This window comes from Tetrao urogallus, assembly GCF_951394365.1.
Source record: "Tetrao urogallus genome assembly, chromosome: 3".
Taxonomy (NCBI): Eukaryota; Metazoa; Chordata; class Aves; order Galliformes; family Phasianidae; genus Tetrao; species Tetrao urogallus.
In genome coordinates this window covers 8,644,142-8,670,715 of record NC_136815.1, presented here as the reverse complement: position 1 = coordinate 8,670,715, position 26,574 = coordinate 8,644,142, and the positions used below count along the sequence as shown (strand labels likewise).

General features: G+C 39.7%; 1 protein-coding gene across 1 annotated transcript in view; it reads right to left on the bottom strand.

Moving 5' to 3' along the window:
* ADCY8 (adenylate cyclase 8) overlaps positions 1-26,574 on the bottom strand; it is a gene marked incomplete at its 3' end in the record, with an annotated part of 126,150 nt that overhangs the window by 54,100 nt on the left and 45,476 nt on the right. Inside the window, exons 3-5 of the mRNA XM_079533636.1 lie at positions 15,651-15,781; positions 12,956-13,067; positions 3,220-3,347 (exon numbers count right to left, since the gene is read on the bottom strand). Coding sequence (XP_079389762.1) covers positions 3,220-3,347; positions 12,956-13,067; positions 15,651-15,781 — 371 coding nt within the window. The remainder of the gene's footprint in view (positions 1-3,219; positions 3,348-12,955; positions 13,068-15,650; positions 15,782-26,574) is intronic.

The following is a 26,574-nucleotide window of genomic DNA, read 5'->3' as shown; positions in this document are numbered from 1 at the left end:
ACTAAATCCAACCTCATTTTACTGTTGAGTCTTGAGTTCATGTTCTATACTTGACTGTCAGCAAGTAGGTTCTCCTATCTTGAATTTTATCATACATTCGTAATGCCATCCATCTGATAGTCCAACACAGATTTAGAATTTCACTTACACACAATGCAAATGCTGATGACTGCATTTTTCTTACAAATTTTCTTCTCCCACTGTATCAATAAAGATAAAATGGATAAAATAAAGATAAAAAGACATATATATATATTTAATAGGTAAGCGCAATAGTAGGTTGTTTCCCTCTCTGTCATCCCTTCAGCTTACATAGGTATTAAAATCAAATATAATAATCTCATGACTAAACATTCCTATTTTATTTTTATCAACTGTCAGAAGAGACAGGCATTAATACAATATATTCAAGACAGGAAGATTTGCACAGTATACAAAAAAGATGTGGAAACCATCTGAATAAATGGACCTATTATAAAGAGCTTATTATTTTTATTTAGTTTGTACTTTCAATTGCATCTAAAAACAGCTTACAGGAGATTACAAGACAGTAATAGTTAGGATTTTTTCTCTCATATGATAGGGCAAAGCTCCCTTTCTTCACAGTAAAAATCAGAATTTGTGGAACTTTCCCATGGACGAAAGTCATATTTTTATTGTGCTCGATTGTCAAGGGAGCAAATTGTGACACAGATGGAATATATAAAGGCTTTTCTTGCATAAGCTTTGTAACAAGAACAGTGATGTGTAAAAGATTACAGAGAAAACTATGATCTTGGATTGCTTGGTTGAGCTCTGAACAGCTCTCAGAGAGTTGAACAGCTCTCTACATCTGTGAAGAGAGAAATGAAGCAGCAAGACGTGAGTTTAGAGCCCTTAAGATCAAGATGCAGAACCTCACTTAATAATGAATTAGCGCTTTAGCTGTATGGTATATGAGGCATTTTAAAACACCCAGAAATCTTTTAAGATTCAATCTGTCCAAGATGTCCTTGTTCCACAGGTTGTCTAGCAGATTTTGCATTCTTTTCCTGCTGACGAAACAATTATCAAGAAGGCCCACAGGAAAACTCAGTAATGATATCCTGATATGGTAGATTTGGGGGCAGTTCCTCATCTGCAGTTAGGTACTGATCTTTGCACCAACTACATATTGTTGATAAGGGAATGAGATATTAGAGGACCTAAAGATGAAAATCTGGTCTATTTAATTTAAAGATTCCTTCTGTCCTAATTACACAAAGATCTTAAACTGCTGTAAGAGCGAAAAGTTCTGAAAGTATATGGATTTCAATCTGTGATTTTAGTGCCTAAATCCCAATTTAAACGGGATCCTGCTGCATAAATTCTGTTTTGAGGATTCTTTTTGTATGTTTTTTTTCTGTTTGGTTTTAATGTCTACATCTTAAGCCAGGCTGAGTGCTTCAGCTAAATCATAAAAGAGATTTCAGAACTAAGTAAGAGCTTTGCATGTCACCTTTAACAGTTTCATATCACCTTTATCAGTAATCTTTAAATGCTTGGATTTTTCCTGTAATCATTATCTGCCTTCCAAAAAGCTTTGAATTCCTATATACAATTTAATGTAATTGTGAAGTCAAAGGATAATTTCTCATATCTTGAGTCATCTCTCTTTTCTTTTGAACATAACAAATTTTTGTTTCATGAAAACTTTAGAGGCAGATAAAGTATAATAATCTAATTTTTTTTTTTTTTTTTTTTTTTTTTTTGCAGGTTTTAGATCAAATCTCCAAATCTTAGTGGAAATTCAATTTTTCAAAAAGGGGAGGTTTTTTCATGTTAATCATGAGGGAGTTCTATCATTTTCAGTTCCAATTAAGAGACAGTAGAAATTTCCAAGTACTCCCATACATGAGGACTGAATTATTTGTAATATTCTATAGAAGGACTGTTCGTCTCTGGGAACTATATAGATGCACATTAAGATAAGCAAGATAATGCTTCAAAAACAGGAAAAGAAAAGCTTGGGGAAAAAAATTCATCAGATGGCCAGAAATTCAAATGCTGTATTTATCAAACAAGTTGGAGGGAAAATGAACTGAATTGGCCTGGGATGGCCAATATCCTAATGGACTTGGATTTCACAACTCCTTCTGAACTCTCCTATCACTCAGGATATTAAAACTAAACTACCACTTTTTCTAGAGTACTATCTTTGAATCTTTGTTCATAAGAGGACACCATAGTTTTAGAGACTTACATGTAAGTAATGAGGTTCAGAGAAATTTAGAAAAGAAAAATAACTTACAATGGGTTCATTGCACATATTACCGAGCAAATGCAAATGATTTCATGTGTGTCTCCACGTATTTAACTATGTTTTCCCATCAATCTATTTTTTCTAATTCATAATTCATTTTCACTGGGTGGACTACAGAAGCAAAATACTGATTACTTTGTGCAACATTTATTCTGTGATAATTGAACCAACATTCTTAAACATCCTTTTTACATAAACATTATCCAGTTACATTTTCCATTAATTTGCTTTTGTTAAATTTTCTCTCTATTAAGTTATCTATAATGTAGCTGCAGTACACTATAACACTCTAATGTACATAATGAAACATACTCAGATTAAAGGGAGAGAGTGGAAAATAAGCAGGCAGACAGACTGCATGGTAAAACAAGCAGGGAAGAGGAGAATATTTTGTTAAGGAAGACAGCAAGTGAAGAAGAACTCAAAAATGATAAAAGCCACAAAAATTGATATAGTGAACAAAAAGACTAAGAAAACCTCTTGTGAAGGTTTTCTATGCATCTTCCACTGTCATGGAGATCATTGGACCAGCTTCTGCAAAGCGTGTAACAACTATCTCTGTGTGAATTGGAGTGATATGCCATATGGATCTTAACAGTTCTCTCTTAACACTGCTGTTATTTTTAAGATGAGGTTGAGGCAGAGAAATCTGAATTGTTTCGTATAATACCTTTAATAAAATAAATAATAAAACCAATAAATATACAGAAGTGGAAATACCTTAATTTGGAAATTGCTGATAGGCAAAGTAGCACTTAGAATCTCAACCCATAAATACAGTGCTCTACGTTGACTGGAGAAATTCTGTTGCTTTCATAGTGATGATCCTGAAGTCTCTGAACCACCCTAAGAACTACTTGTCTAGTAATAACATTCTTAATAGGCAGTATGGGGCACTGTCAGAAGCAATAAAACAAATAGAAAGAAAGTAATATTACCTGATAGTTTTTATCATACTGAGCCCCATTTCAACACAGCAGTGTGCATGGTCCTGGCGAGGTTCTGGGAGTCCAGACACGCAGTAGTAACAGTCTCCCAGGATCTTTATTCTAAGACAGTGATGTTCCTAGAGGAAAGTGTTAATGAAGAAAGAAAAGTGAAGTTCTCTCAATTTCAAGATGAACATGAAACTGGTTAGTAAAATTACTGAAAAAAAAATAAATAGGTAATGGATTTTTCCTGCTTGTAATTGTTACGAGGGCTGCTCCAATGTAATGCCTCCTATCTTATTATATTAGCCTGCAACTTCAGAGGTGGATGTTGGTGGTATGGCAGTAGAGATTGAATCTTCCCACAAATATCCCCTTACATTTCGTTGCTGTGTAACAAAAGGCAGTAGAAGGCCAGTCTGTCAAAAAGGTTTCTGACATACAAGTGCAAATGATGCAAAGGAGTGTTATTGAATTCCTCCATGAGGAAAAAAAGGCACCCATTGACACTTGCTGAACATTACAATGGATGTAAGCACAGTAAGGCTCTGGATGGTGCATTTCTGCAGTAGCAACAGTGAAAGTGGCTCACATTTGCTGGTACAGATTTTTATGAGAAAGGCATGCAGGCTCTTGTTCATTACTGGTAAAAATGTGCACTTAATGGTGGTGATTATGTTGAAAAAGTGTTTTGTAGCTGAGAATTTGCTCTAACAAATAACATTATTGTTCCCTTTTTATCTGTTGTAATTTCCATGGAAATATATAGGAGGCATTACTTTTGGAGTGTCCTAACGTGATTTTGATTTGTTTCCACTTAGACATAAAATATCTTTACATTTTCAGTAAAAAAGATTGATAGAAATTTTTGTATTACATTACGAAGAGGTATCCTTGCTGATGTTGAAAAAGGTTTCATCAGAGTTAGGCTGGAATCTATGCCAAGGATTCAGAAAAGCCAGTTTAGATAATGAAGAATGCAGCCTAGCCTATATTCTTTCAGATCATCCTTTCTGCTGCTTTTTACACTGGGAATAAATGGAAAACAAAACAAAACAAAACAAAAAACAAAAAAGAAACATAACTTTTTTTTCCTCCACTGATAATTCCTTCCCAACTAACATCTCCAATGCCATTCTCAAGGATTTTCAACAGCTATAGGAGCTGACTAATTATTTGAATTCTAAAAACACCAAAGTTGCTATACTGTGTTAGGCTTTTTTCATGGAAAAACGATATTTACTTGGCATCCAGCTAGAGTCATCCTTTACCCTGTGAGCAAGTACTGAATTTCATTTCTTAAATACTTACTAACAGTATCTTTGTAGACTGAAAGAACACACTGCAGTGTGGTTGGGAAATTATTTTAGAAGATCCTTTTAGTGAACAAAAAAACCTGGATTGCCAAAACTTTTGCAGTTCCCAGACAAGTAGAACAAGTAGAACAAGTTTACAAGCTGTAAACATGCCCAAAGTAACCTGCTGGCTTGGCCCCCAGGGGTAGCAATCAATGCAGAAGAACAGAGAGCATAACAATTTGAGATACAACTGTAAATGCCTGGGGGCAGCAGGTACTACAAGTTCAGTCAGGGAACCATCTCCATGATTGGCAAATCTTTGAAATAATAAATGCATGATTAGTACTCAGTCGGTAAAGGTTCCAATCAGAGGACATTAAAATGAAGACCAGTCATTATCAGGAAGAAGGATAACATTTGCTAAAGCTGCTTCATTAGATGACAGTAAAATACAGCCTGTGGTATTTAGTTCAGCTTTTTTTCTCTTTGTCTGTGGCAACCTGAGGTGGACGCTACACTAGTCCAATGAGAGTGGGGGTATGCTAGTGCCACTGGGGATGAAAGAACTTTAACAAGGACACAGGAGCAAATTGGTACAGTGCCTCAGGGACTGAGTTCTGGACCAATGAAGGGGAGTCCACGTTATAATTCAAGATTTTGCCTAGGAAGAATGAAGCGCTGTACTGAATATCAGATAAAGCTTTAAAAACCCCAAAGTTGCAAAAGAAATCAAAGCACTTTGAATCATATAATAATAGAATATTCCAAGTTGGAAGAGACCTACAGGAATCATCAAGTCCAACTCCTGGTTTCACATGGTACTGCCGAATACTAAAAACACATTTGTTGTCCAAACACTCCTAAAACTCTGGCAGCTCCGGGCCATGCCCACTGCCCTGGGAAGCCTGTTCCATGCCCATCACCTCCTGCTGAAGAACTTCTTCCTGACTGCCACCTGCCCCTCCCCTGCACAGCTCCATGCCATTCCCTCGGGTCCTGGGTCCTGTCGCTGTCACACAGAGCAGAGCTCAGCGCTGCCCCTCCATCCTTGTGAGGAGCTGCAGCCGCCATCAGGCCTCCCCTCAGCTCCTCTGCTCTGGGCTGAGAACACTCAGGAACCTCAGCTGTTCTTCTCCAGACCCTTCACCATCTCTGTAGACATCCTTTGAACACTCCAATAGTTTTATGTCCTTCTTGTTATTGTAGTCCCAAAACTTCACACACTGCTTGAGATCAGTCTGCACCAATGCAGTATGTATTTGGTATAATTTGTTCACAAAGCTTTTGTACTTAAACACATTTGCCCAAAAACTTTGTACCTAAAGCTTTTGCTGAAGTTAGTTGAAGATTTACATATGCCAAACAGGGTAAAATCTGCTCTGAGCACAGAGAAAGTTAGAAAGTGATTCACCCTGAGGTCTCCTTAAACCACCAATAGGTGTTGACTGAAGCCTTGACCATACCGTATACTACTATATAGATAGATAGATAGATAGAGATATATGCACACACATATAGCATATATATTTACTATATGTAGCATATATAGAATACATGCTACGATACAGTATGTATGTCCTATACTGTAGGTGGTTTTATGGGTGCAATACCTAGATTTCAATATTTCACAATTAAAATCAAAACTAAAATCAGACTTCTTTATTGACAAGTTGCACATGTAAATCTTATCTTCCTTGTCCCCTTCTCTTCAACCTGTCCACAGGCTCACACAAACAAGTACCAAATTATATTTCTTAAGGTTGCAACTGAAATCTTATGATGATAAAATCTACTAAAACTTTGTTCTCCAGTTAGAAAAATAGCAAAGATGTGGGAAATGTGAGCATCTAATTCAACACAGCTAGAAAACTTTATCTGCAGCAGGAAAAACAAAAACAAAAACAAAAAAATAAAAGAAAAATCTCATCTGCTTGGTCTTAAGGCTTTATTTAAATTACTGAAACACCGATTTTATTAAAGTCATAGAGACCTGTGTCATGGCTGCATGTCTCTCTAATTACAACCAGAATATGGCTGATCAGCTCAAAAAGATGTGATTTAGATAAAACTAGGAAAAAAAATTCTTAATGAACATCAAGACCTGTTAATGAGGGTTCGATGTATGCAAGTGTGTGTGCACGTGACAGGAAATCATTTCAGCTGCACATGAATGCATATTTTTTCTTGTCTTCATATATCATCTTTATGCTCATTTGCCAAAGTTGAGGAAGATAGCAACCACAGAGAGAAATATTCAAAAAGAGATAACTATATATAGATGTCCATATGTCATCCAACAGCCGAGGCTGCCATCATAGTCAAAGAGAGCCAGGCAATGCAGTCAGTGAAGCCTAGAGTGATTCAGCTCCCAGCTAAAGCAATTATCTGGGTTTCAATTCAGTTGTTTGCACATAAGTTTATGGTACACTGGAAAGACCCCTGGGTATGTGAGGTACCTATGCAGGACTAACAGACATGACATGACATACGTCCCTCTAAGGTGGTGCAAGAACCATGCAGGGTGTCTCTATTGGCAACAAATACAAATTACTTTTTGTCTTCCTAATTTTTCTTGTTTGTTGAATTGCTCTGACTGATGTGTTAGTATGTTTATATCTTCTTTACCACTATTAAACATTCCTTATTATTCTCATCAAAACTATTTTGCATGTTTTGCATGTAAACTGTGGATTTTGTATCACTTGAAACATTTCTGATAGTAAAATATACTTCAAAACAACTGCCTGGAAGGAGAGAGTGCTGATGGTATCTGCTTTGTCAAAACAGGAGTGCGTGGTCTCCTGAGATCCCATATGATAATTCTACTTGAATCACACCTCCAACTTAAACTAGATGCTTTACCAGGCTGAATGAATTAGTATCTTAGGGTTAGATGGGTAGGCTAATGTCTGTTCTTTGTGTAGCCATCCTGCATCTTAAAACTGGAGACAGCTTTTGAGTTTCAACCTAACTTTCAGTGATATAAAACCCCTAACAATAACATTCAGGACCAACTTTCTACACCCTTTAAAGCTCTGACTCAATTCTTAGCAACATCATGATAATGCAACATTATCAACAAGTTGCCCACTGCTATTAAAAGGAATGGATGGAAAACAGAAAAAATGCATGAAGTAACTGTAAAATCAGTAAGTGAGTTAAATAAAAGAAAATGTCTGTAAGGGAATTTTGATGCGGCAGATATTATGCTGCAGTGTTAAATCCTTACACTACTCTGAGGCTGTTATGATTTTTATTTTATTCTGGTTTCCTTCACTTTCTCACAAGTAGTTCCAGAAGTTTTTCTGTGACATGTATGTAACAGATGATAATGTACATTCACATCAGTATCCAGTCTTACACACATTAGTGACATTTGCTGATGGCATCACTTAATTTCTATGCATGTCACAAATAGAGACTTTTTTTTCTACTTATCTGCAGTTTCTCATTCGATACAATTGAAATATTAAAGGGCCTGATTCTGCCAAGACCAATTGAAATCAGTAGAAATTTTGCCTGGGGATGTTGAGCTGGCTCAAACACTCAGCTATTAATAGTAGTAATTCAAGGTGAATTCAGAGGCCATTGATAAAAAATCTTTTTCCAAATCACCTTAATTCAGAGAAAAGAAGATATGCAGTTCTTTCACAGACAATTGCTTTATGCACTTGAATGATTTATATTTAAGCTCATTAAATACACCCTCAATGTGAGCAAAGTAAATTGGCATAATATGGAGCTGAAGAAATGAGTCGCTCAAATATCAAGTTACTGAAAGATGCAGTCAGAAACTTCATTAATTTCTTGCTTCCTTGGGCTAAATTTCTGAAGACAGAGAGAGGGGAAAGTGACTGTATTTTATGAGTTACTTTGCATTTTCTATCTGCCTGTGGTGATTTAATCACTTCACCTACTTTTCAGTAGAATCCCATAGGCTAGTGAGCAGACCATATGGAAGTCCTCATTAGCAACTTTTTCTAATTCCAAGCTAAAATTTAGAGCACTGTGGATGAGAAATTACTGAGTCTGAAGTGAAGAACAAAGAGATAATACTTACAGAACTTTTTGAAAATGGACGGAGAAAGAGGAAGCAAGAGATTGGCCCTAATATGCAATAGCTCAACTCTGAAACATTTGCCAAAAGTAAAGGATACCTAGATAAAAGGTCTTTCTCAGTATGAATGGGATCTAGGCCAAGGCTTTTAGGCAGCAGGCTGGTTGGGACGGGATGGAGAAAGAGGTCCATCCAAATTCCTTCTATTGCATCTCCGCCGCTTTTAGAAACACAGCTGAGACCTTGACAGAGCCAGATGGTAGGAAATTGTCTAGTCCTCCAAAAAAGAGGATCAGAATTTGGGTGATGGTTGCCAGAATTCTTTATTGTCATATAAATGAAGGAAAATATGGGCAAGGAACCACCTTGCATCTTCTGCCTGGACCAAGGAATACTTAAATATTTTTACACTAGATATCAGCATAACAGATCATATGAATGTTATTGTTTACAAATGCTTGTTATTCACCAGTATTAGGCAATTAATTATTGATGCTAGTGAGGAGGAGAAAACATTGGACTTAGACACCACAAAAAAGAACTTACACTTCCTGTGTTACTATTAATTTGCATAATGTTCTCATAATTAATTAAAGATCATATTTGTATGCTCATAAACCAGTAATTCTGTTTATTAATACAGTACCCCAAACACATAAGAATGGAGGGAGTCACACTGGCCTATACATTTAAACAGATGGTTTTGTTAGGAATTTTACTGTTCTATGGGTTGTGTGCTTGAAGATCATTTCAAAAAAGAAAAAAACACTGCCACCTCAGAACTAAATGTGGTTGGGAACAGTAAAACATTGCAACATGAGTGTTCTTTGTGGAGAAGACAAAGAAGTCTTTGATGCCCTCCACTCTTCTTTGCTTGTAATGAGTTGGTACAGCAGATGTACTGGGGTACATCAGACCACTAAGATCATCCATTCCAACCATCAATCCACCACCACCATGCCCACTAAAACATGTCCCTCAGTGCCCCATCTACACATTTCTTGAACACAAGTGATGGCGAATCTATTCCTTCTCTGAGAAACATGTTTCAATGTCTGACCACTCTTTCAGAGAAGTTTTTCCTAATATCTATCTTGAACCTCTTCTGCTGCAACTTCAGGACATTCCCTCTTGCTCTATCACTAGTTAAACAGGAGAAGAGGCTGACTGCCCACCTCACCCTAACATCCTTTCATTTCAGGGAGCTGTAGAGAGTGATAAGGTCTCTCCTGAGCCTCCTCTTCTCCAAACTAAGCAATCCCAGTTCCCTCAGCCATTCCTCATCAGACCAGTGTCCGAGTCCCCTCTCCAGCTTTGTTGCCCTTCTCTGGACATGCTCCAGGGCCTTGATGTCTTTTTTGTAGTGAGGGGTATAAAACTGCGCACATTAATCAAGCTGTGGCCTCAGCAGAGCTAAGGACAGGAAGACCATCCCCTTTCTGCTCCTGCTGGCTACACCATTTCTGTTAAAAAATTTCTGCCTAAGGAAGGCATTAATATTAATTAGGTTAAGCCTAATTAATGTTAATGAAGCTTTTTTGTAGGTAGATATACAGATAAATCTTCATCTCTTTTTTATGTCAGCTTGTTTTTCTTCCTTTCCAAGTGGCCTCTTTTATCTTTAATAACTGCAAATTTTTCACAAATGTCATAGAGAAAATAGAAGGGAGAATTAGCTCTATATGAGACAACATTAAATTTCTCTTTTATAGGAGATATTGAACTGAGTTATAATTTTTATTCAAAGTGTTCTTTGATAACGAAACAGATACTGTTATTAATTATATGTACAAACGTACTCCGTAGTACTTGATATAACTGGCAAACAATTTGAAAATTATCAGAGATCTCATTGCTTCTGCATTGCAGAAGAAAAACAAAGGCTGAACAAAAGAAACAACAATGCTAGATCACATTGCTCAGTATTGTAAGCCGTGAAATACTGTCTTGTTTAATATTATATGATTTATATAAGAAGATGTATCAGATCAAACATTCTTCATCATAGAATATAGAATTACAGAATACTACGTTTATTTAGGAGTAAATACGGATTTATAAGGATTTTCCTTAAAATACATAGAAACTATCTCAAGCCTTCTTCAACTGGGCTCTTTGCTTTGATGGTAATACTTAGTGAAACTGAAGAGCTTTGAGTAACAGCATCTATCTAAAAAGCCTCAAAATGAGGTTGGTCTGTTATTTATTTATTTATTTATTTATTTATTTATTTATTTATTTATTTATTTATTTATTTAAACTATAACCTGAAATGTGACTTGATCAAAGAACACAAATGTATACCTGAAGAAAATCAAGGGCTACAAGATGGTTTTCTTGTCTAGGAAAAGTAGGCATAGCAGGAATCAGTGAATACAGTTCAGTGCCAGAAAAATCAAAGGTGAAGTAAAGCATACCAAATTAGCAGAGAGACTGTTAAGGCAGCAGAATAGATTCTCAAGACAAATGAGAATTTATCTCTTGGGATCTTCTGAAGGAAATGTTTTTGTCAAGTTTGAAAAGTTAATATAAAATCTTTAGGATCAAGATTAGTCCCATGTAAATCATGGAACCACACTGAATCACAGAATATTTGAAGTTGGAATGAAACACTTAGAAACATCTATTCTAACTCCCATCCTTCAAGCAGGGTCACTTAGAGCTCATTCACAGAATCACAGGATGGCCAGGGTTGGAAGGGACCTCAAGGATCATGAATCTCCAACCCCCCTGCCACATGCAGGGTCAGGTTCACATCCAAGCCAGTTTTAAATATCTCCAAAGAAGAATCCACAATCTTTCTGGGCGATTTGTTCCAGTGCTCTGTCATACTTTCAGTGAATAAGTTTCTTACGTGCAGATGAAAATTCCTGTGTTTCACTTTGAGCCGTTTTCTTATTATCCTGTTGCCAGATACCACGGTAAACAGACTGGCCCCTTTCTGTTGATATCCTCCCTTAGGATATTTGTACACATTAATAAGATCTTCTCTCAGTCTTCACTTGTCCATGCTAAATAGGCCTAGCTTTCTCAGACTTTCCTCATATGAGAGATGCTCTTGTCCCTTAATCTTCTTTTCAGCACTTTGCTGGACTTGCTCTAGGAGCTCTATGTCTTTTCTGTACTGGAGATCCCAGAACTGCATGAATACTTCAAATTTGTGTCCAGTCAAATGGACCAATAAATGTCAATTTCCAAAATTTTCTGAGAGCATATGCTAAGTCCAGTGCAAGATTTAGGTTTGTATTTTAAGTAGATGGCCCTTCCATCAGAATCCAGGACCTTGATTTCCTGTATCATGCAGGATGAGAGTTTGCCTCCTCATTTGGAACACAATTTGGATGACATTTGGACAAAGGTCAAAAGTCATGCAGAGCTGCATCAGATTCTATTCCTCTCTGGAGTTCTTAGGAATCTCTACTGTCAGGACACTAGGCAAGTACCACAATATCTAGGTCCTAGATTATCAAAAGGACATTCTTTTTGATAAGTCTAATTAGCAATGATTAGATTACTCTAATAATTGCTGTAAAATCTGTTCAACTTCCTCACTAATTCTTTCTTGTATCTTCTGCCTCTCAAAGGTTTGGTCTAAACAACTGGATTAGCCTATCCAATGATATGTAAGAGAGAAAAGTAAATTCACAGATTGGGAGAGAAAGTGCAGGGACTAGAACCTCATTGGCTACAGTAGCAGCCTCGTTAGATGATTCTGTTGTTGATATCTAAAGATATTTGCAATGAAACCAATCTATGACCAAATAAAATTATAAAGGAAGAAAAGAAAATGCAAGCCTAGCTAAACTGGGCATAGGTTATAATCTGCTTGTATTTCTGTGCTTATCTATTTGCTCTTTTTAAGTAGTACAAATTAAGTAGTGAATGATTTGCTTAATGTAATAAATTCCAGTACTGTCTTTAATTTCATTGTGGAGTTAGAATTCAGCTGAAAGACTGTAAAATCTGCTACTAGCCTTTTCAAAGACTGAGAACTGATTATATATAATTTTAATGGATTAGTATTTTATGTTCTTTGGTTCTTATAAGAATAATCTAAATAAAGCTAAGATCTTAAAAAACAAACCACCACTTTCCAGCAAGGACCAGAGCTAGAAAACTTCTCTGGAAACTATGGCATATGATTTGCTGTCATGTCATTTTGGTCCAGCATTACAAGAGTCCAAAACTCCAGTGACTATCTGAGCTCTTACTTTCATCAGAACATATCACTTTTTATCAAATTTGTCTGTTATTCAAACTCAATGACTGTATAAAATACCAGTGAGGAAAATACAAATAAGTTTTGTTCAAAGTAGTCATAGGTTCTTCCCCAAACTCCCAAATACAGTTGGCTTCATGTCCCTTTGCAAATAAGCTCTGCTTAACTCACATGTGCTAGTCGGTCAAATCTGGCAAAGAGTTCATTCAGCATTCGGACCAGTTCCTGGGCTGACAGAGTTGTGGAGAGGTTTGTGAATCCTTTAACATCTGCAAAAAGAATGCTGGAAAGAAAGAAAAAAAGAAAAGAAAAAGAAAAAAGAAAAGCGAGCGAGAAAAAAGAGATTATTATTGCAGTACTTTTGTAACTCCATGTGATAAATTCCTATCTAGTACACTGCACATGCTTTGCATGCTGTATGTTTAAGAGATGGCAGAGGTGTGTTCCGAGAACAGTAATTTACAAGTGAGGGACTATTTTAATTTCATGCTCTGGACTTTTAGGGATTCTGGAATATCAAGTAAAAATACTGAAGGGATTAAGGAACAAAAAACAAGCATGGAAGAGGGTTATAAAATTTTGGTATTTCTGATCATTCAGGAAGGTACTATTAAGTCCCAATAAGCACTATTATCTCCATTTACTGGTGAGAATATTGTGGCATAGTAAACCCATAATACAGAAGGTGGTTTAATAATATAGACTTAACACCCAGCTGCCTGTTAAAAGCTGTCTGTTCATTATGGGTGAGTTTATATACTAGTTTTTCTTCGTTTGTTTGTTTGAACAGTGTGTTTGACTTCAAGAATTTATTTCTCCTAGTGTGCTCTTCAGGTTTTGCTCGGCTACATGCCACACAAGACTCAAATCCTAAGGCACAAGATAGATTCATAACAGATTTCACACTTTTCAGACTAAATTTAGCTTTATTGTATCTTATTGTACAGAGATAACTGAAGTGTCTCAGAAGTGCAGTATACTCTGTTGAAGATATAAATCATTTGAGTGATACCTTGTTCTTTCAGTTGATTTTATTGGAAGCTCAGTGTAACCATACTTTGAATAGAGGTAACAAAATTGATTCTTAAAGTTATGGCAGGATTTTAGTCAACAAAGTAGATCTGAACAGACATACTTCAGCAGACTTGAATTTTCTAGAAGTGCAGCTTTGGCTGTGAACAATTTCTACAATGAGATCTTGCAAATACAAAAGAAAACTATACTTGCAAAATGTCTGCGGTGTGTGAGGTATCACGCAGATCAAGGCATGTAATAGCTTAGTACTTAACTAAAGAAAAGAATAACCAAAGTATAGGCTACTTGAAAAAAGTAGGAATGAAAAAGAAAAACAATAAAAACATATATCATGCTGATATAGACTGGAACTAATCCATGTGAGCATCATTAGCACTTGAAAGTCAGTTAATAACTGATGTTACAATCTGAGCAGCTAAAGCTCTTTCATCTATATTGAATGAGATCACAATTTGACAGTGCCCAGGAACCAGTACTGTAACCAGTAATAAGCATAAGAATTATCAGGTAGACAATAAAATATGGCAAATGATAATTCAGGTCATCTTCAGATGTATGGGCTGGTAAGAATCACAGAATCACAGAATGGCCAGGGTTGCAAGGGACCTCAAGGATCATGAATCTCCAACCCCCTGCCACATGCAGGGCCACCAACCTCCACGTTTAATGCTAAACCAGGCTGCACAGAGCCCCATCCAATTTGGCCTTGAACACCTCCAAGGATGGGGCATCCACAACCTCTCTGGGCAGCCTGTTTCAGTACCTCACCACTCTCTGGGTAAAGAATTTCCCCCTGATGTCCAGCCTAAATCTCCCCTCCCTCAACTTAAAACCATTTCCCCTTGTCCTGTAGTTATCTACCCTTTCAAAGAGTTGATTCCCTTCCTGTTTGTAGGCTCCCTTTATGTACTGAAAGGCTGCAATGAGGTCACCCCTCAGCCTTCTTTTCTCCAGGCTGAACAAGCCTGGCTCCCTCAGCCTGTCCTCCTAGGGGAGGTGCTCCAGTCCCCTGATCATCCTAATGGCCCTCCTCTGGATCCTCTCCAACAGCTCCCTGTCTTTTTTGTACTGCAGGCTCCACACTTGGACACAGTATTCTAGATGGGGCCTCACAAGAGCAGAGTAGAGGGGGACAATCACCTCCCTGTCCCTGCTGGCCACCCCTCTTTTGATGGACCCCAGGATACCATTTGCCCTCCGAGCCGCAAGAGCACACTGTTGGCTCATATTAAGTTTTTTTCATCTATCAGGAACCCAGGTCCTTCTCGGCAGGGCTGCTCTCAAGGACTGCTCCTTCCAGCCTGTACGGATGCCTCGGATTCCTCTGGCCCAAGTGCAAAACTTTGCACTTTGCCATGTTGAACCTCATCAGGTTCACCCTGGCCCACCTTTCCAGCCTCTCGAGGTCCCTCTGAATGGCATCCCTTCCTTCAACCGTGTTGACCGCACCACTCAAGAGTTTGAGTAAGGATTAAGTAAAGAGCTGATTTAATCAAAGACTATGTATGAGTTACTACAAAACCACAGAAGAAGAAGATAATTATTTACTATTCTATAGTAGTTCAATATTGCGTTTATTGAACTGTTCCAGACAAAGAATTATATTCAGATTTCAACAAAAGGCAAAGTTCATGCTTTTCTATCAAATAATGTTCAAGGTTGCTTAATTTTCACCTGTTTCAGTGATGGCTACGTATGCTCAGGTTCCAAACAAACATGCAGTAATTTTCTAACTTATGAATGGATAAATCAACAGAATGGAAATTCTCAAACAAGACATACATAGCAGCAGTCAAGTTGTTAAATATTAAAAAGAGGCTCCTTCACCCACCTGACATTCTCATAGCGATGAATGTAGATCTTATGAAACTGGTGTTGTAAATGTTCATCTTCTACATTGGTCATATCATTTATCATTTCCAGAACTACAAACCGTGGCAAGACAGAGAGCACCAGCCGTTCCTAAAGCAAAGTGGAAACCCAAGTGTTAGACTCATAAGTATCAACTGAATTAATACTTCAGAGGAAATGACTGAGCTGTGTTAATAAAGCAGCTGGGTAACTGGAAATTTAAAATGCATTTCTCCTCTCTAAAAATTTGCAATAGTTCACATTACCAAAATGAGTTTAGAACAAGAACTCTTGTCTCTCTTCCCTTTTCCAAAGCTTCTTCCCTCGAATGTTTTAATCTTATCCACTGCCTATTTAAATATTCATCCTAATTATTATGACCATTACAAGCTTCTCAACAAACATCTGCTACACCAATCACTTCATTTTAGGCAGTGGTAGCTTGATTAACAGATACAGGCTAAAGGAATTTGTTGTCTTCAGCAGCAAGTAAGATCAGATTTTTTTATTTACCAGAGCACCCAGACAGAGTGTTTAGCATTCGTAAAGTGTATAATTACTAAAAAAGCTGAAAATCAAGCTGTAGCAAGATATATGTAGTGGAACCTGACAACTAATGAAAAGTACCACATTTACACAAAACTTAATTCTATTGTCAGAGCTGAAAGATAGGGATAATATAAACTAACACACACATTAAAAATGCTTTATGAGACACATTTAGTAGATATATGTTAATTGGGTTACAGTGATTAAAAGAGAGTGAAACAGCCACAGCAGTCACCTTCAACAATGCAGCACTGAGTGCATGACAGACTAAAATACATTTATTGACCAGAGAATATAGAGAAGCATCTAGTGCTATCAACAGGAATTGTTTTATATTCAGTACCCATCCATTTCACCAGAGAAATCTTCATTCAGTATAAAGGGATCACAGACATGGCTCTCATGGGGGACTTCGACCACTCTGATATTTGCTGGTAAAGCAACACTGCCAGGCATACACAGTCCAGGAGACTTCTGCAAAGCAGAACTTTCTGATCAAAGAATCATAAAATTATGAAGGCTGGAAAAGTGCATTAAGGTGATGTAGTCCGACTGTCCACTTAACACCAATGCTGCCGACTTAGTCATGTTCTTTAGTACCACATCTATATATTTCTTGAATACCTAAGAAGTTTTTCCTAATGTCTAACCTGAACCTCCTCTACTGCAACTTCAGGACATTCCCTCTTGTTGACTGCCCACCTCACCCTAACATCCTTTCATTTCAGGGAGCTGTAGAGAGTGATAAGGTCTCTCCTGAGCCTCCTCTTCTCCAAACTAAGCAATCCCAGTTCCCTCAGCCATTCCTCATCAGACCAGTGTCTGAGTCCCCTCTCCAGCTTTGTTGCCCTTCTCTGGACATGCTCCAAGGCCTTGATGTCTTTTTTGTAGTGAGGGGTATAAAATTGCGCACATTAATCAAGCTGTGGCCTCAGCAGAGCTAAGGACAGGAAGATGATCACTGGCAATGCTATTTCTGATAGAATCCAGGATACTATTGACCTTCTTGGCCACTTGGGCACACATTTTTAGCTGAGCACTGACAAACACGTCCAGGTCCTTTTGCTCTGCTCAGTCTTCCAGCCTCTGCCCTAAGCCTGTAGTGTTGCCTAGGGTTGCTGTGGCCAAAGTACAGAACAGAGAATGTGGTCTTGTTGAATTTCATCCCACTGGCCTCAACCCAGAAATCCTGGCTGTCCAGATCAAATGTCCAGATGCAGGAGGTGGAGGAGCCAATAAGTAGAGGTGTGCTGCTGGACCTTGTTCTTACAAACGAGGAAGAACAAGTTGGGAATATGAAGGTTGGGAGCAGCCTTGGATATAGCGGTGATGAGATAGTGGAGTTCAAGATCTTACATGGGAAAAAAAAAAAGGCGGTATGTAGGACTCTACCACTAGACTTCAGAATAGCCAAATTTCACCTGTTCAGTGACCTACTTGGAGGTATCCCGTCAGTTACAGCATTGGAATGTAAGGGAGCAGAAGAGAATTGGTTGACATTCAAGCATAATTTCTTCCAAACTCAGTTTCGGTGCGCTATGAGTAGTAAGAAATCAGGGAAAATGGCAGGAGATCTACCTGTATAAACAAGGAGCTCATGGAAAAACTCAAATGGAAGAAGAGTCTGCAGAAAGTGGACCACTTGGAAGGAATATAAAAACAGTGTCAGGCCTGCAGCTAATGGTGTTCCCAGGGGTCAATACAGCATCCAGTGTATTGACCCCTGAGATTATAATGAAATGAATTATAATGAGATGAAGCTGAGAGGAATGGCTGACATACTAGAGAGCTGTGCTGACATTCAGTGAAAACTGGACAGGCTGGAGAGTTGGGTGGAGAAGAACCTGATGAGGTTCAATAAGAGTAAATGTAGAGTCCTCACCTGGGGAGGAATAACTGCATGTACCAGTACAGGCTAGGGGCTGATCTGCTGGAGAGGAGTTCTGCAGAGGACCAAGGAGTCCTAGTTGATAGCATGTTGGTGATAAGCCAATAATGTGCCTTGTGACCAAGATGGCCAATGATATCCTGGTGTGTTAAAAGTAGTGTCATCAGCAGATTGAGGGAGGTGATCCTTTCCTCTACTCTGCCCTGGTGAGACCACATCCAGAGTATTGTGTCCAGTTCTGGGCTCCTTGGTTTGTGACAGACAGGGAATTTATAGAAAGAGTCGAGTGAAGGGTCACAAAGGTTATCAGGTGCCTGGAGCATCTCCTGAATGGGGAAAGCCTGAGAGGCCTGGCGCTGTTCAGCCTGAAGAAGACTGAGAGGGGATATTATTAAAAATTATAAACGTCAAAAGGGTGGGAGTCAAGTGAATAGGGTCGGACTCTTTTCAGTGGCCAGTGATAGAATTTCCTTGAAATTCTCACTTCCTGTGACAGTCCATCAATATTTAATTGTGTAGTTCAGTCATTCATCTGGTTTTAAGTTGTTTTCAAGACAGTCCGTTAGTTCCAACCAGTTAATTGTCTTATCTATACCGACAAGCTATATAGGGAGCTGGTGGATCACTCAGTGGACTATTATTTAAGTCTAAATGATGATAGCCTATTAGTGTATATCAGTTTATTATTAGTACATGTATACAATACCAGTGCAAATTAGTGCACATGTACATTTATTATTAGTGTTTATACATATAAAAATGCTGCACTCCAGCCACTATCATAATGTAAGTACTAACAATAGCTAGGCAGGGGCAGGAAGGCCTTCAAAAGAATATTGAGTTATTTTGTCAAAGCATTAAATCATCCACTGAGAGATTTCTTAGTGTCCCTCTCTCAGTAGCTCACCAGTTTGAAAGTTCTGGCAAATGTTGCAAGTATTCCACCCAAATCTGCTTGTCTGCAAATTAAGATGATCCCTTTTTATCCTTCTAAAGCAGGCATGGATAACCATTGATTGCCTTCTTCCCTTCAAGAACCTTTCTGTGATAAAATACTATTATTGTCTCTTGCCCTCAGTCTTTCTTTTCTAGATTAACTAGATTTAACCAGTACTGGAATATATCACTCTAAATCACTCAGGGCCAAAGCTAGCAGTTTCTTACTGAAGTGGCTCCAGATTATTAACCATCTTTTTCTTTATGAGACTGCAGTGAGTGGAATCTTACTGAACAGATTGACAGTTTTGTAAGCTTCTTATCACCAAATTTCAAATGACATTTTGGGCAATACAATAGAAAAAAAAAAAAAAAATTAATGTGAATTTTTGAATCAGGTGCATATGGAAACAGTTAAGAGGTGGAAGATACCAGTGAATTAAGATCTCCCAGGGAACGCCCTTGAGGAAAATACAGTGCGTTTTGAATCTCTTCTTGCCTTGCAGTATAGTGCTATTACTGTAGAGAAAGTATTTAGAATCATAGAATCATAGAATCACTAAGGTTGGAAAAGACCTAGAAGATCACCCAGTCCAACCGTTCACCTATTCCCAATAGCTCCTACTAAACCATGTCCCTCAACGCAACATCCAGTCTTTCCTTGAACACCCCCAGGGTCGGTGATTCCACCACCTCCCTGGGCAGTCCATTCCAGTGCCTGACCACCCTTTCTGAAAAGTAATACTTCCTCATGTCCAGCCTGAATTTCCCCTGGCGTAGCTTGAAACCATTCCCCCTGGTCCTATCACTAATGACACGAGAGAAGAGGCCGACCCCCAGCTCACTACAACCTCCCTTCAGGAAGTTATAGAGAGCAATAAGGTCTCCCCTGAGCCTCCTCTTCTCCAGGCTGAACATTCCCAGCTCCTTCAGCCTCTCCTCATATGGCCTGTGCTCCAGACCCCTCACCAGCTTCGTTGCCCTTCTTTGAACACGCTCCAGGGCCTCAATATCTTTCTTGCAGTGAGGGGCCCAAAACTGGACACAGTACTCGAGGTGCGGCCTGACGAGTGCTGAATATAGGGGAACAATCACCTCTCTGCTCCTGCTTGCAACACTGTTTCTGATGCAAGCCAGGATGCCATTGGCCTTCTTGGCCACCTGGGCACACTGTCGGCTCATGTTCAGCCGAGCATCAATCAATACCCCCAGGTCCATTTCCTCTACGCAGTCCTCCAGCCACACCGCCCCAAGCCTGTAGCGTCGCCTGGGGTTGTTGTGGCCGAAGTGCAGGACCCGGCATTTGGCCTTGTTGAAACTCATCCCATTGGCTCCAGCCCAGCTCTCCAGCCTGTCCAGATCCCTCTGTAGGGCGTCGCTACCCCCAGGCAGATCCACGCTTCCAGCCAATTTGGTGTCATCTGCGAATTTACTGAGGGTGCACTCGATGCCCTCATCGAGGTCATCTATAAAGATATTGAAGAGGACAGGCCCCAGCACCGACCCCTGCGGAACACCACTCACGACCGGTCGCCAGCTGGATTTGACTCCATTCACCACCACTCTCTGCGCCCGGCCCTCCAGCCAGCTCCTTACCCAGCCAAGAGTGTACCCATCCAAGCCTCTGACTGCCAGCTTCTGCAGGAGAATGCTGTGGGAGACAGTGTCAAAGGCTTTGCTGAAGTCTAGGTAGACCACATCAACAGCCTTTCCTTCATCCACCAGATGGGTCACTAGATCATAGAAGGAGATCAGGTTGGTCAAACAGGACCTGCCCTTCATGAACCCATGCTGGCTAGGCCTGATCCCCCGGTCACCCTGCACATGCCGCATGATCTCCCTCAAGACGATCTGCTCCATAACCTTCCCTGGCACCGAGGTCAGGCTGACAGGCCTGTAGTTGCCCGGATCCTCCTTACGACCTTTCTTATAAATGGGAGTCACATTGGCAAGCCTCCAGTCATCTGGGACCTCACCAGTCAACAAGGAGCGCTGACAGATGATGGAAAGCGGCTCGGCTATCACCTCCGCCAGTTCCCTCAGCACTCTTGGGTGGATCTCATCTGGCCCCATCGACTTGTGAAAGTCCAGCTGGAGCAGTAGGTCTCTGACTGTTTCTTTCAGAATCGCAGGGGGGTTAGTGTGCTCCCCGGCCGAGATTACCAGGTCAGAGAGAGGGGTATCCTGAGGATAACTGGTCTGACTTTTAAAGACAGACGTAAAGAAGGCATTCAGAACCTCCGCCTTTTCCTTATCCTCAGTGGTCACATTCCCAGCCTCATCCAGCAAAGAGTGGATATTCTCCTTTGCCCTCCTCTTACTGTTAATGTATTTATAAAAGAGTTTCTTATTCCTTTTCACACCAGCAGCTAGGTTAAATTCAAGCTGGGCTTTTGCCTTTCTGATTTCACCTCTACACATCCTAACAACTTCCCTGTATTCATTTTGAGTGGCCTGTCCCTCTTTCCACAGGCGGTAGATTCTCTTTTTCTCCCGGAGCCTCAGGAATAGCTCCCTATTCATCCACGCCGGTCTTCTTCCCCGCCGGCTCATTTTGCAGCTCAGGGGGACTGCCTGCTCCTGCGCCCTTAAGACTTCCTTTTCGAAGAGCAACCAGCTCTCTTGGACCCCTTTGCTTGCTAGGACTGAATGCCAGGGGACTCCCCCTATTAGTCCCCTGAACAATTCAAAGTCCGCCCTCCTGAAGTCCAAGGTAGCAGTATTACTATTCCCCCTCCAGGCTCCACCGTGAATCACGAAGTCTATCATTTCATGATCACTCTGTCATTTGTACGGTGCCAAGACATATGGGGGACAGATGTGGTTTCCAGAACAACTCTTTCCTTTCATTTGTAATAAGGAGAAGCATGCTACTTCTATTAACCCCTTCTCCATCCCACTCAACTCATTCATGTTTTGTAAGTTGGGAACTGAGATCAGCAATTTTAGAATATCTTTACTGGAAGTATGAATAGATGCGTTTTGTTTATAACCGTTCCTAGACAAGCATGATACTGCATGAAACCCTGATTGTTATTTATTTATTTTTCTTTAGTCAGCTAAGTCAGCCTGATCTTTTTTTGTTCTATCCTGGCAGGTGAAAAATTTATTCTTGCCATCACTTCTTAGCCACATAGTTTTCTTTGATTCTTAATGCCCTAACTTAACTTGGGCTGAAGGGCCTGAATTATACAGCATTCAATAAAAAGTCCATAAATATTAATTTATTAACACTGAAATTTCTACTCATCTTCTAGTATTTTCTATGTATATATTTTAATCACTCTAAGTTAGGAGCAAGCATTTGTTCTGTTTGTACCTCCCCTGTGTGAGTTCAGAAGAGTTTTGGTATCTTAGAGGTCTGCTTTGGTCACCCTCTGGAGAAATTTGAGGATAAATGGCAATTTTTGATTGGTTTAGAATTAAATAGTTCATTCTTTTTCATTTTCTTTTTTATTAGAAAAGCAGGTTGTGCTTGACCAACCTCATCTCCTTCTATGACTGGGTGACCAGTATGGTAGATGAGGGAAGGGCTGTTGATGTAGTCTACCTAGATTTCAGCAAAGTCTTTGACACTGTCCCTCACAGGCTTCTTCTGGGGAAACTGGCTGCCCGTGGTCTGAACAGATATACACTTCTTTGAGTTAGGAACTGGCTACTGGGCCATGCCCAGCGGGTTGTGGTGAATGGAGTGAAGTCCAGCTGGCTACCCGTTTCAAGTGGTGTACCCCAGGGGTTGGTACTGGGGCCCATCTTGTTTAACATCTTTATTGATGACCTAGATGAGGGGATTGAGTGCACCATCAGTAAGTTTGCAGATGACACCAAGCTGGGAGGTGGTGTCGAACTGCCTGAGGGTAGGGAGGCCCTTCAGAGGGATTTAGACAGGCTAGACCGCTGGGCTGAGGTGAATGGGATGAGGTTTAACAAGGCCAAGTGCCGGGTTCTGCACTTTGGCCACAACAACCCCATGCAGCGTTATAGGCTTGGGGATGAGTGGCTGGATGAGTGTGAAGAAGAGAAGGACCTGATGGTGCTGGTTGATGCTCAGCTGAACATGAGCCAACAGTGTGCCCAGGTGGCCAAGAGGGCCAACGGCATCCTGGCCTGCCTTAGAAATAGTGTGGCCAGCAGGAGCAGGAAGTGGTGATCATCCCCCTGTACTGAGCACAGGTGAGGCTGCACCTTGAGTACCGCGCTCAGTTTTGGGCTCCTCACTACAGGAAAGATGTTGAGGTCCTGGAGCGTGTCCAGAGAAGGGTAACAAAACTGGTGAGGGGTCTGGAGCACAAGTCTTATGAGGAGCAGCTGAGGAAGCTAGGATTGTTCTGTCCTGAGAAGAGGAGGCTCAAGGGAGACCTCACTGCAATCTACAACTTCCTGAAGGGAGGTTGTGGTAAAGAGGGATTTGGCCTCTTCTCCCAGGCAACGAGCAGGGCATGGGGTAATGGCCACAAGTTGTGTCAGAGGAGGTTTAGATTAGACATAAGGAAGAACTTTTTCTCTCAGAGAGCGGTCAGGCACTGGAATGGCTGCCCAGGGAGGTGGTGGAGTTGCTGTCCCCGGCAGTGTTCAAGAGGCGGCTGGATGACATGCTGCGTGATGTGGTTTAGTGCTTGTGGTGGCAATGGTGATGAGGAGACAGTTGGACTAGATGATCTTATAGGTCATTTCCAACCTTGTGATTCTATGATTCTCAAAACAGCTCTGGAGGGCCATCTTTATGAAGAACTTTATGTAAGTACAAGTGAAAATGCACTTCACAGATATTGCAATGTTTTGACATCCTAAATATTACAGAAGAGATTCTCTTTTCATTCTGAGCTTTCAGTCTCTCCTATCACAAAGATGGAATCATGGCATTTAGCTGAGCACTATTTAGCTAAATTGACTGCAGTTTCTTGTCCCCATGATTGTCTCAGATCTTTAGATCAAACTGGGCCACTTTTGTAAATACCAGTCCAGCATCCAGGAGTCCTGGCCTCAGTTCTTCCTAGTGTTACCAGTTTTCTTGTCAAAGTTCAAATGCTTTATTTGAGAGAAACAAATGCTAAAAAACACTGTGAGGCAATTTGTTATTAAGAGGATGTAACCAAAATAATCTTATCTAGGTTGTAAGGCAAATCTTTTTTTTGAAGAACAAGAATCTTCAGAAGAGAATTAGATAGAGCTTAGAAGGACTATAAGATAGGTGGAATCAGGGTGAAAGACAAAGTTCTCATGAAGAGGTTCCTTCTGATACCAGCAGATGCCATAAATGAAATGTATCAGAAGATGAAGCAGATGAGAAAAAAAATTAAGGTACCCCTCCCCAGCATTTTTAGGATACAGTATAGTTTCTAGCCTTTATCTTCTGCAATGAAAATTATGTAGAATCTGTGTACTTTTAGTAGTTTGTTAAAAAAAAAACAAAAAACGTTCTTAGCCACCATGAAAGCACAGTGCGGATAAACACCTTCGTTTGTCTGCATGGCAGCTCCAGGTGAGGTGGACTGCATGTTTACTTAAGAAAGCAAAGTACACACTGCTAATAGCTTCTGCTGGAGCAGAAGTGCATAACGTGTTGCTCAGAGGCAGCGGTTTTCTCCTGGGCAACTGTCTGCAGAGCATGCTAACACACAAGATGAGAGAACAAGGACTCTTCGAATCTACCTGTTCCAAAAAACTTCACTGAACCAGGGCTGCCTTCAGAAAGGAGAACAAAGAAAAGTAGTGAGAGGTAGTGAGCAAACATGCAGTGAGCTCACTATTTATTATGGCAAACTCCCTTTTTTTTCCTGGAGAAAAGCATAACTCAGACCTTCCATTTCTCCATATGCTTGTACAGATTGTACTAATTTTAGCACAAAAACATTGTTTTGACTTTTTCTACCCTTCACACCTGGGAATTCTGCTATCTTCCCCTCTACTTCTGATGTAGAAGAGCTGTGTGTATTCCTTGTGACAGAAAGAAGTAAACCAGTCCCCAAGAGGTCCTTCCCACTCCTGCAGGGCTAGGTTTTCACAGAAAAGTCTGGCCCTTGGGTAGTTCCACTCTCTAGCAAATACCCCACGCACTCTTAAGATGGCGTGTTGGGAATGTCTGCTGATTGACCTTCTAAGAAGCAGAAATATTTCTGATTTTTTGTAACTGTCAGCCTCCTATAACAGAAAATACTTACGCTATAAATTCTCTTCTTCTTTCACTATTATGATACATTGCTCAGTATGGTCATCTAATAAATCTACCCTTTGATTAAATCTGATCAGTCTTCCAGGGAGCCAGATAATTAAGGTATTTAACGTATAGATACTTTAAAAGTAGCACAAAATATTGCCAGTATAAGAAGAAATACGTTATTTCCTACCTTATTCTTATGTGGAGAAAATTAGGAATACAAATTCAAAAAGAAAAGAAGATTAAAGTAAGAAAACAAACAGAAAATCTGGTTATTATTGAACTGTTCATGAAACCTGTACCAACAGAACATTAAAAAAAGGCAACTTCTTCACAGACATAGGCTGAAAATGAGGAACAAGTTTCTCTTCACATCACAAAAAGGTTATATTCCTTGTTTGCATTCATAGAAGTGTTATCAATCTATTGTTCTATAAAATTTATTTAAGTAAAGGACAGTTTATTTGACATGTGTTCCCTAAGCCAAGAAAAATAAGTCCAACACATTTGATACCTTAACCTTCACACAACTCATTAAGTTAAGTTAAATGGTTTTGGTTGCACATAAGGTCTGGCAGTGACCCATAAAAACAGAGGTTAATTAGTATGCCTCTCATTCTACCTTTCTCTATTAATACTACATCATATGGAGAGCTCTTGTCAGGATGTCAATTGACAGCATACATACACCTCATGTCACTGCTCAGTATTACCTCTGTTACACTGGAAATATACTGAAAAAATAAGAACAGTTATAATAACATGTAAGCAATTCTACATGCATGTGTGAATTTATATATAAATCTTTATGAAGTAGCCCATCCGTAAGGCAAATCTTGGGTATTGAAACATTGAAAAGAAAGTAAACTCTTTAATCTTTCAGTATCAAACATCCTTTACTGTTCTAAGTTGCTATTACACAATACCAGACTTACATGCTGATGGGGATACTGAATCAGCTGCCTCCCAAAAATCTCATTGTTATCCAAGTCTGTCAAGTCACCATCCCCTTCACATAATGATTTTTGTGATCATAAACCAAATGAATGTACAAATGCTACAGTTATGAGATATACCAGAGTTGAGCTACACAGTTATTACACCAAAACAGAAAAGATAGGATGCTTACCCATATCATGGGCTTACTTAAAAAACTCCAGCAGAGCAGATCTCCCAAAAATACCCTTCCCACTGGTAGTCAGCTCTTAAATGGGTCTAGGAGAGGTGGAGCCAGTCTCCAACCCTTCTGGCAGCACAGGTGGAGGCAATTCACCTGTGCTCCCATGGCTGACTCATTGCTCATCTCAGGTGATCAGTCAGAGGTTCACCCCATGATTCAGTAGTTCCCATCCAGTGATATAGCTCCTCTTCAAA